Source organism: Sphaerodactylus townsendi, unplaced genomic scaffold (assembly GCF_021028975.2).
Source record: "Sphaerodactylus townsendi isolate TG3544 unplaced genomic scaffold, MPM_Stown_v2.3 scaffold_1251, whole genome shotgun sequence".
Taxonomy (NCBI): domain Eukaryota; kingdom Metazoa; phylum Chordata; class Lepidosauria; order Squamata; family Sphaerodactylidae; genus Sphaerodactylus; species Sphaerodactylus townsendi.
Genome location: NW_025949795.1, coordinates 1 through 10,996, shown reverse-complemented (window position 1 = coordinate 10,996; position 10,996 = coordinate 1). Strand labels below are relative to the sequence as shown.

The window sequence follows — 10,996 nt, the reverse complement described above, 5'->3', positions numbered from 1 at the left end:
GGGGGGGGGGGGGGGGGGTCCAACTCAGGTTTTGCCCAGGGCTGCAGTTTGCCTCGTTACGCCCCTGATGTGGGTGCTAACAGGATCTCTCTTTTTATTCCAGCAAGAGATGAGCAGTGGTCTGATGGAAATGAGCAAGTGCATGAGCTATTGCCAGAGAAAGAGAAGAATGGCAAACCAGAAAAGCAGACAGAAAGTCACATGCCTGAGCAGAGGGATAAATCCACTCCTGGCCAAGGACAGGATTGCCATGAAGTAATCCACACATTAGAGGAAACATATAAGTGCTTGGAGTGTAGAATGAACTTCTCATCTCACAGCCAGTATGAAATCCATTTGCAAACGCACAGTGGAAAGAAGACACATCAATGTTTGGAGTGTGACATGACTTTCCTTAGCAGACCACAGCTCCTGAGGCATCAAAGAACACAGGAAAGAGAGAAACCTTATAGTTCCTCAGAGTATGGCAAGAGCTTGTCACAAAAATCAGATTTTTTTCAACACCAAAGGAGTTGTTCAGGAAAGAAGGCATTAATCTGCTTAGAGAGGAAAAGGACCTTTTCTGGTAGGAGAAAGGGTAATGTACATATTCCAAAACACAGCATAATGAGAGCACAAAAATGCTTTCAGTGCGGAAAGTTCTTCAGCTGCAGATCAAAGCTCCTTGTGCACCAAAGAACCCACACAGGAGACAAACCTTTTGAATGCTCAGAGTGTGGAAAGAGATTCAGCCACAGCAGCAATCTTAAACGGCATCAAAGAACTCACACAAATGAGAGACCTTTTGAATGCCCAGAGTGTGGAAAGAGATTCAATCACAATAACTCTCTTCAATATCATCAAGGAACTCACACAAATGTGAGACCATTTGAATGCTCAGATTGTGGAAAGAGATTCAGTCATAGTAGGAATCTTCAACGGCATCAAAGAACTCACACAGGGGAGAAACCTTTTAAATGCTTAGAATGTGGAAAGAAATTCAATTATAGTGGCAATCTTCGAAAGCATGAAAGAACTCACACAAATGAGAGACCTTTTGAATGTCCAGAGTGTGGAAAGAGATTCAATCACAGTGACTCTTTTCGATATCATCAAAGAACTCACACAAATGAGAGACCATTTGAATGCTCAGATTGTGGAAAGAGATTCAGTCATAGTAGGAATCTTCAACGGCATCAAAGAACTCACACAGGGGAGAAACCTTTTGAATGCTTAGAATGTGGAAAGAAATTCAATTATAGTGGCAATCTTCGAAAGCATGAAAGAACTCACACAAATGAGAGACCTTTTGAATGCCCAGAGTGTGGGAAGAGATTCAGTCATAGTAGGAATCTTCAACGGCATCAAAGAACTCACACAAATGAGAGACCTTTTGAATGCTCTGTGTGTGGAAAGAGATTTAATCAGAGTAGCAATCTTCAACAGCATCAAAGAACTCACACAAATGAGAGACCATTTGAATGCTCAGATTGTGGAAAGAGATTCAGTCAGAGTAACTGTCTTCAACGACATCAAAGAACTCACACAGGGGAGAAACCTTTTGAATGCTTAGAATGTGGAAAGAGATTCAATTATAGTGGCAATCTTCGAAAGCATGAAAGAACTCACACAAATGAGAGACCTTTTGAATGTCCAGAGTGTGGAAAGAGATTCAGTCAGAGTAGAATTCTTAAACAGCATCAAAGAACTCACACAAATGAGAGACCTTTTGAATGCCCGGAGTGTGGAAAGAGATTCAGTCAGAGTAGAATTCTTAAACAGCATCAAAGAACTCACACAAATGAGAGACCTTTTGAATGCTCTGTGTGTGGAAAGAGATTCAGTCGAAGTGGTAATCTTCAAGAGCATCAAAGAACTCACACAAAGGAGTGACCTTTTGAATGCTCTGTGTGTGGAAAGAGATTCACTCAGAGTAGAATTCTTAAACAGCATCAAAGAACTCACACAAATGAGAGACCTTTTGAATGCCCAGAGTGTGGAAAGAGATTCAGTCAGAGTAGCCAACTTCAATAGCATCAAAGAACTCACACAAATGAGAGACCTTTTGAATGCCCAGAGTGTGGAAAGAGATTCAATCACAATAACTCTCTTCGATATCATCAAAGAACTCACACAAATGAGAGAGTGTAAGGTTGTGATTTAGTTGACAGGTTGGTTTGGCCTCAGAGGAGATTCCTCAGCTGCGTTGGGCTGACCGCCCAGTATTATTCTTATCGCCTATTAACCTTGCTTTCTGTCTGTGTGAAACTGCTTCTTTCTTGTGGGAATGAGTAATTGTTTATGTCCACTTCTGGACAGGAAGGAGAGACGTCTATAAGCGGTCGCCCGGCGAAGGGGGGGTTAGATTCTGCGTTGCCTGTAGTGTGATCATGAAAGCCAGCTAATAAATGAACTATTAAAGTTACTTTTGGTCTGGACCTTGCTGATTCCTTACAGAGACCATTTGAATGCTCAGACTGTGGAAAGAGATTCAATCACAGTGACTCTCTTCGATATCATCAAAGAACTCACACAAATGAGAGACCTTTTGAATGTCCAGAGTGTGGAAAGAGATTCAATCACAGTGACTCTCTTCGATATCATCAAAGAACTCACACAAATGAGAGACCTTTTGAATGCCCAGAGTGTGGAAAGAGATTCAATCACAGTGACTCTCTTCGATATCATCTAAGAACTCACACAAATGAGAGACCTTTTGAATGCTCTGTGTGTGGAAAGAGATTCAGATATAATGGCAATCTTCAACAGCATCAAAGAACTCACACAAACAGGAGACCTTTTGAATGCTCAGAGTGTGGAAAGAGATTCAGTCAGAGTAGAATTCTTAGCATCAAAGAACTCACACAAATGAGAGACCTTTTGAATGCCCAGAGTATGAAAAGAGATTCAGTCATACCGTGTTTCCCCGAATATAAGACAGTGTCTTATATTAATTTTTGCTCCCAAAGATGCGCTATGTCTTATTTTCAGGGGATGTCTTATTTTTCTGTGTTCTGTTCGTCGGGCATGCTTCCAAACAAAAACTTTGCTATGTCTTACTTTCGGGGGATGCCTTATATTTCGCACTTCAGCAAAACCTCTACTATGTCTTATTTTTGGGGGATGTCTTATATTAGGGGAAACAGGGTAGTAGCACTCTTCAACGGCATAAAAGAACTCACACAAATGAAAGACCTTTTGAATGCTCAGTGTGTAGAAAGAGATTCAGTCAAAGTGGTAATCTTCAGGAGCATCAAAGAACTCACACAAATGAGAGACCGTTTGAATGCCCAGAGTGTGGAAAGAGATTCAATCACAGTGACTCTCTTCGATATCATCCAAGAACTCACACAAATGAGACCTTTTGAATGCTCTGTGTGTGGAGATTCAGATATAATGGCAATCTTCAACAGCATCAAAGAACTCACACAAACGAGAGACCTTTTGAATGCTCAGAGTGTGGAAAGAGATTCAGTCAGAGTAGAATTCTTAAACACCATCAAAGAACTCACACAAATGAGAGACATTTTGAAAGCCCAGAGTGTGAAAAGAGATTCAGTCATAGTAGCACTCTTCAACGGCATAAAAGAACTCACACAAATGAAAGACCTTTTAAGAACATAAGAACATAAGAACAAGCCAGCTGGATCAGACCAGAGTCCATCTAGTCCAGGTCTCTGCTACTCGCAGTCGCCCACCAGGTGCCTTTGGGAGCTCACATGCAGGATGTGAAAGCAATGGCCTTCTGTGGCTGTTGCTCCCGAGCACCTGGACTGTTAAGGCATTTGCAATCTCAGATCAAAGAGGATCAAGATTGGTAGCCATAAATCGACTTCTCCTCCATAAATCTGTCCAAGCCCCTTTTAAAGCTATCCAGGTTATTGGCCATCACCACCTCCTGTGGTAGCATATTCCAAACACCAATCACACGTTGCGTGAAGAAGTGTTTCCTTTTATTAGTCCTAATTCTTCCCCCCCAGCATTTTCAATGTATGCCCCTTGGTTCTAGTATTGTGAGAAAAAGAGAACAATTTCTCTCTGTCAACATTTTCTACCCCATGCATAATTTTATAGACTTCAATCATATCTCCCCTCAGACGTCTCCTCTCCAAGCTAAAGAGTCCCAAACTCTGCAGCCTCTCCTCATAAGGAAGGTGCTCCAGTCCCTCAATCATCCTCGTTGCCCTTCTCTGCACTTTTTCTATCTCTTCAATATCCTTTTTGAGATGTGGCGACAAGAACTGAACACAGTACTCCAAGTGCGGTCGCACCACGGCTTTATATAAGGGCATGACAATCTTTGCAGTTTTATTCTCAATTCCTTTCCTAATTATCCCCAACATAGAGTTTGCCTTTTGAATGCTCAGTGTGTAGAAAGAGATTCAGTCAAAGTGGTAATCTTCAGGAGCATCAAAGAACTCACACAAATGAGAGACCTTTTGAATACCGAGAGTGTGGAAAGAGATTCAGTCAGAGTAGCCATTTTCAACAGCATCAAAGAACTCACACAAATGAGAGACCTTTTGAATGCTCTGTGTGTGGAAAGAGATTCAGTCGAAGTGGTAATCTTCAAGAGCATCAAAGAACTCACACAAAGGAGAGACCTTTTGAATGTTTAGAGCAGAGGTCTTCAAACTATGGCCCTCCAGATGTTCAGGAACTACAATTCCTATCAGCCTCTGCCAGCATGGCCAAGTAGCAGGGCTGATGGGAATTGTAGTTCCTGAACATCTGGAGGGCCATAGTTTGATCTGAGATGAAAAGAAATTCAGTCAGTGCGGTACTCTTCAACAACATCAACGAACACAGAGGAAAACCCTTACATTTGGTTGGAATGTGGAAAGATGTTCACTCAGACGGGCACTGTTCAACAGCATCAAAAGATCCACACGGGAGAAACCTTTTGAGTTCTCAGAATCTGGAAAGAGATTTAGCTAATCTAGCAATCTGGCCTGACACCTAAGAACCCAGACAGAGGAAAAAACGTTTCGAGTGCTCAGTTTAAGGTCCCTGTCTCCTCCACAGCTGAGGCCCCCCAATTTGATCCCACTTCTTCTCCTGGTTTCTTTTGAAAAGCACCCAATTGAATTTCTGATGTAGAATGTGCATAACTTTGGGATAGATATGAGAGTGCCCATCGGCCTGCCATGGGCAGAGAACATTCCGTCACAGAGGCAGGAGGTCACCAAAGCTTTTATGTACCTCTCCCCCAGTTCCATGGCCTGTGAACAGCCATACATCTACTTCAAGAGTATTTCATCAAACCAAAATAGGATCATTTCCAGTTAATGGGCAATCACCTATTTGCCATCAAAGCAGCCTACACATCTGGCCAACTCAGGCAAATCCAATCAATTCAGGCACACTGGGTGATGTGAAAACCTTTCCACAGGGGTCACGTTCAACTCTTTCCACTGAATTTTGAGGGCAGTTACTTTAGACTGCTCAGTCAAATTCAACTTTGATTTTTTTTCAACCAATCGTGATTTTGGGAAAGTCTGGTCCCATGTCAAACAAAGGGATTTACCCCATAGAATGGAAAGCCAGGTATATGGAAGTTCTTTGCAGGAAAACCTCTCCCCACCCGCAATCAATCTTTCTCTCTCTCTCTCTCTCTCTCTCTCTCTCTCTCTCTCTCTCTCTCTCTCTCTCTCTCTCTCTCTCTCTCTCTCTCTCTCTCTCTCTCTCTCTCTCTCTCTCTCTCTCTCTCTCTCTCCTCTCTCTCTCTCTCTCTCTCTCTCTCTCTCTCTCTCTCTCTCTCTCTCTCTCTCTCTCTCTCTCTCTCTCTCTCTCTCTCTCTCTCTCTCTCTCTGGTTGGAATTCTGCTCCATGGACTCTCAGCTATTCTCACCTTGGAAAAAAGAATATTGTACTCTCTCTTTATCCTTTTTTGCACGTTTCGCTACAGGGACTTAAAGAATTAGCTCTCATGTGCTATGCGTAGATTCTCTATTTCACTTTTTTCTTTCTATTTTATATACAATAAAATTAAGAGTATGATCAGTTCACATTTTTTGTGATCTTATTCTTGGATACCCCTACTGTGATCTACCCTGATATTCATTGATTAGAAGAACTTAAGTTTGAAATGTGGATTTTGAAGCAAAGATTTAAAAGTTCTTGGGGTAACTGACATTTTTGTTGTGTGCATTTTGGTGCATGTACATCTGGTGAAAAACACCCCTGTATATTGAGGTATGACACAGTTTCCTGACTGGGGAATACACAGAGCTTTGGCTCATTCCGCACATGCAGAATAATGCACTTTCAAACTGCTTTCAGTGCTCTTTGAAGCTGTGCGGAATGGCAAAATCCACTTGCAAACAGTTGTGAAAGTGGTTTGAAAACGCAATATTTTGCGTGTGCGGAATGAGCCATAGATTAACATGCTGACCCATCAGTAGCACAACACAATTGGGAGGGAATTGTGAGAGGAAGAAATAATTTAGTTATACAATTTAAAACGTGGCAAAGTATCATTAGAACCGGGTGTTTTAAACTGTGGGCTGAGACCTGAAAATGAACCACAGCTCTCACAGGTGGCATGTATCCAACCATGCACTTCCAGAAAGTACGAAATTTACTTTGGGAAGGAAGGCTGAAAGGCAGACAGGAAGAAAGACAGACTTTGGGAAAGATGGAATAGAAAGAAAGAAAGACAGAAAAAAGGAAGACAGAGGGGCTCCGCAGGAAGAGGTGAGCAACAGCTGTGCACCCCTGCAAAATGCTCTTCTTGTTTCTGATTGGGGGAGTCTCCAGCCCCTCCCCTCTGACTGAAGCCACCTCACCTGGAAGAAGGAGGAACCCCTGACTGGTTTTGTTACCGCCCAGGAAAATGGCCGACTACACCGGCTCCATGTCAGGACACAGAGACCTGTGTGGCTCAGAAGCCTCCATAAGGCTCGCAAACGACGTATATATGCGATTGTGCCAATGTTATATGGTTTCCCCTCTTGCCCCTGCCCTTTTAAGATGTAATAAAAGCCCCTTTAGTGTTGAATTTATGATTTGCCCGCTGTTTAGGATTATATATTAGCTAGGTTCTCAAGTTGGTTTAAAGTCTTGTTATTGGTAATTTAGGAAATTCTTATGTGCTTGTACTGTATTGAAGGCTCTCTGAGGTTTTCTCTAATGTTTAAGATTAGAAATGTTATTTTTGATATTTGTGTTTGCTAGTAAAAGCAGTAGCCTGTAGAAGTTGATATTATGGGACAAGGAAGTTAGCCCTGCAATTCAGCTTAGACCAGGGGTAGGGAACCTTTAACACTCAAAGAGCCATTTGGACCCGTTTTCCACGGGAAAAGAAAACACTTGGAGCCGCAAATAATTGTTGGACATTTAAAATCAAGATAACACTATATATATTGGGTTTTTTTACATTTTACTCTGCTCATTCTGAGAAGCGCATGGGTGCGCCTGCAAGGATGAAGCCGGCGGCTCGGCCTCGCCGGCTGCCGGGAAAGCACCCGCTCCAACAGGGCAGGCGAGAGGGGAAGCCCATGGCGCGGCCCAGCCGACTGCGGGCAATTGGTGCGCCCGCCCTGCTGCCTGCAGGGCGGGCAAGGATGGGGCTGGTGGCTCGGCTCGGCTCGTGGAGCTACAGTGCAAGGGCAGAAGAGCCACATGCAGCTCTCGAGCCACATGCGGCTCTCGAGCCGCAGGTTCCCTACCCCTGACTTAGACCAACACCCAGCCGACTCCTCAGCAAAGACAAAGACCCCTTTGGTTTTGCAAATTAAATCTGATAACAGCACCCAGAGGTCCCAGCCATTGGAAAACATATCGGGACCACCATTGGACAGTTTGAACTCTCTTTTGTTGCAGAACTGAGGCGCGGGAGCCTCAGGTCACAACTGAAGGAAACAGCCATCTGATAACGCAGATAGCTGGGTGCGGTAGCAAGCCCACCCAGTTCTCTGAATGGACCTTCTCCGCTCTCCTTTCAGCACCATTGTAAAGGATCGCGAGAAGACGCTTGACAGCGGGATTTCGTGATCTCATTCACAAAAGTTGTAATTGTATTTTTCTTTTGTATTGATGTTTCTTTATTGGTGTTTGGTAGGGGACCTGCCCCTACCTGCCCCTTTGCCCTCTTTGATGTATGTGTATAAAAGTTCTTGCGCTTGGCTACGAGAGCGCGATTCTCCTGCCCGAGCTGTCACCACCACTTCCGAATAAAAACTTTGCTTTGAAAAACACCGGCTTCCTGCGCCTCAATACGTTGCTGAGCTGAAATCACTTATTGTTACTGGAGCAGCAGCGGTAACAGTTTCCTCCAGTGAGAAAGAAGCCATGGACGGGGACACACCCACTTGCCTCCCGGGCTAAGCAGTTGGAGAGCATGGGATAACAGAGGGTTGGACTAGGATCTGGGAGATCTAGGTTCAAATCCTCACTTTATATAGAAATCTACTGGGTGAATTTAGGCCAATCTCAGGGTTGACGTTTCAAGATTAAAATGGAGAAGTGGGGTAAGACGTTAGAAGCTGCTTTGGGTCTCCACTGGGCAGAAAAGTGGTATGTAAATAACTCAATTAAATATTCTTGTCCCGTATGAATAGCCCTTGTAGCACCCCAACTTATAAAGACAATGGTCTTAGACGAGTTTGCAGTGTGTCGTTCTCAAATGGCATTAGAGAATAGCGCTGCTTTCAACGGTGGGGGGGGGATTTTGAAAATGCAAACATTTGGAAGAAAATCTGTGTTGGAAAAGGAGAAACTGGCGTTGAGATGCCGCATGACTCTTAAACTTGGACGTTATGGGAACCCATTGTGGCTCCTTTTTTGTCCCCATGTAGTGTGTTGCATGATTCCAGTGGCAAATTCCTACCTATAGTGCAGCATGCAGCAATAATAACTCAATTTCATATTATTGAACTGTATGAATAGTTCTTGTAGCCCCCCCACTTATAAAGATAATGGTCTTGGAAGGGGTGGGGTGTGGTTTCCGGGTCTTGGAAGAGTTTGCAGTGCGTCTTTCTCAAATGGCATTAGAGAACAGCACTGCTTTCAACAGGGTGGGTGGGAGATTTTAAAAATGCAAACATTTGGAAGAAAATCAGTGTTGGAAAAGGAGGAACTGGCATTGAGATGCCACATGACTCTTAAACTTGGACGTTATGGGAACTCATTGTGGCTCCTTTTTTGTCTCAACGTAGTTGTGTGTTGCATGATTCCAGTGGCAAATTCCTACCTATAGTGCAGCATGCAGCAACATCTGGATGCAGCCTTAGTGGGCAGGAAGAGGCACTCTTTACACGCTTAAAAAACTTACATAAAGATGTGTAGCCATTACCCACCCCCTCCCACCCACATAACTGGCCCCTGGCTTATTTCAGTTCGACGAATGGATGAACTAGTGGGAAAATAAGGGCCACTGGTTCATTTCGAGTTCTGTTTCTTGTGTGTGTGTCTGATGGGGATGTGTGTGTATTTTACACCCTCTTTTCCAATTTGTCATTAATATATAATTTGATGGATTGCAATGATCAATGAAAGCTTTCAGTGGTACTTCCCATTTCAGCTGATCTGTGCTGAAACTCAGACCAGAACATTCATATTAAACGTGCTAGCACCAAAGCCTCGTTTAATTTCAAATGAAATGGCCTCCAGACGGGTGTGGGAGGGCGGGCAGGGGATCTCCAGTTTTTCCCTCGCCCCAACCACAAATGCGCCCCAGCCAGACTTACCCAAGCCTGCTGCATCAATTGGATCCCACTTTGTGTTTGGGTTGGGGAGAGGGTTGCTGGGATTGGGGATGCGGGGGCCAGGCCCAGCAAGAAAACGGCTTGTCATGGCTGCCCTGTCAGGTTGTGACTTCGTTGGAGCAAGGAAATGTAGAGGCAGGTGCCACACGCAGTGGGAAAGTGGCTAGTCGCTGCTATTTTTGTTTGGGGCTGACCAAGCATGGTGTTTGGGGCAGGAGGAGGGCGGAAGGCGCCAGCTGCCATGCAGGACTCTGTTCCGCCCAGTGGAGACCCAAAGAAGCTTATAACACAGTGATGGCGAACCTTTTTGAGACCGAGTGCCCAAATTGCAACCCCAAACCCCACTTATTTATTGCAAAGTGCCACCCCGGCAATTTAACCTGAATGCTGAGGTTTTAGTTTAGAAAAAACCAGTTGGCTCCCTCTTCCTCCGCCCCACCCACTCAAGCAGGGGTCAGCCTGCTCTGGCCTCCAGCAAGTCCCACAGTGCACCGCTCTGTGCCTCTCTAGCATCTCTGCCTCCTCTGTGCACCCCCCCCCCTCTCGGGGAGCAGCCACCTGGAACACAGGCACCAGGCCCGCCAGCCGAGTCCTCCCTACTCACCGCGGTGCGCGCACGTCGTGCTCAGTGGCCCAGGCCAGCCCAAATGTGTGTGTGGGGTGTGTGTGATTTTCCGCCCCCCACATGACGAACTCTGCGTGCGCGTGCCCACAGAGAGGGCTCCGAGTGCCACCTCTGGCACCCATGCCATAGGTTTGCCATCACTGTTGTAACATATTACTTCTCCACTTCTCCATTTTAATCTTGCTCTTAGACTGGCTCAGAAGCAGCAGCAGCACAGACAGTATTCTCCGAGACCAGGGGAAAAGACAGTTTGCTTCCAGGCGATCTTGGTCCTTCCATCAAATAAGGAAAAGTTGCACGGCCACGCCACAGAAATGTTCACCTGTGGAAGAGATGAATGTAGATGTCTGTCAGGCTCTTGCAGGGAGAGCGATAGAGAGACCAAGCCTATGAAACCGGTCCTTCCTCCAGTGAACTCAGAACAACAACTTTGCAAGGTAGGCGGGACTGAAAGAGCGAGCACGACGTTATCCAGCGAACGGCATTAGAGCAGCCATCTGAAGTTGGCTCCCTCTGTCTCCAAAGAAGACTTGGAATCCGTTTCTTCCCAACCACGAGGCTTTCTATTTATCCACTCGAAGAAATCTCCCCCCCAATTCCCAACCCCCAAGAAACTGAAGAACAAGAGATGAAATGCCCTCTATGTAGCAGGGGTGCATCTATGGAAAACGGTGCCTAGGGCAAG

At 45.0% G+C, this 10,996-nt stretch overlaps 1 protein-coding gene and 1 long non-coding RNA gene across 2 annotated transcripts; both read left to right on the top strand.

Moving 5' to 3' along the window:
- Positions 1–83: 83 nt before the first annotated feature.
- On the top strand, positions 84–4,886 carry LOC125424862 (zinc finger protein OZF-like; the record flags this gene model as incomplete). The annotated part of the gene is made up of 2 exons (XM_048482298.1): positions 84–1,660; positions 4,789–4,886. Coding segments are annotated over 2 exons (1,675 nt in total), but the record flags the coding sequence as incomplete, so codon positions are not given.
- A 3,369-nt stretch (positions 4,887–8,255) lies between these two features.
- Positions 8,256–9,463, top strand: LOC125424863. Its single transcript, XR_007243298.1, has 2 exons — positions 8,256–8,594; positions 8,950–9,463. It is a non-coding gene; the product is annotated as an uncharacterized LOC125424863 (long non-coding RNA).
- Positions 9,464–10,996: the final 1,533 nt, after the last annotated feature.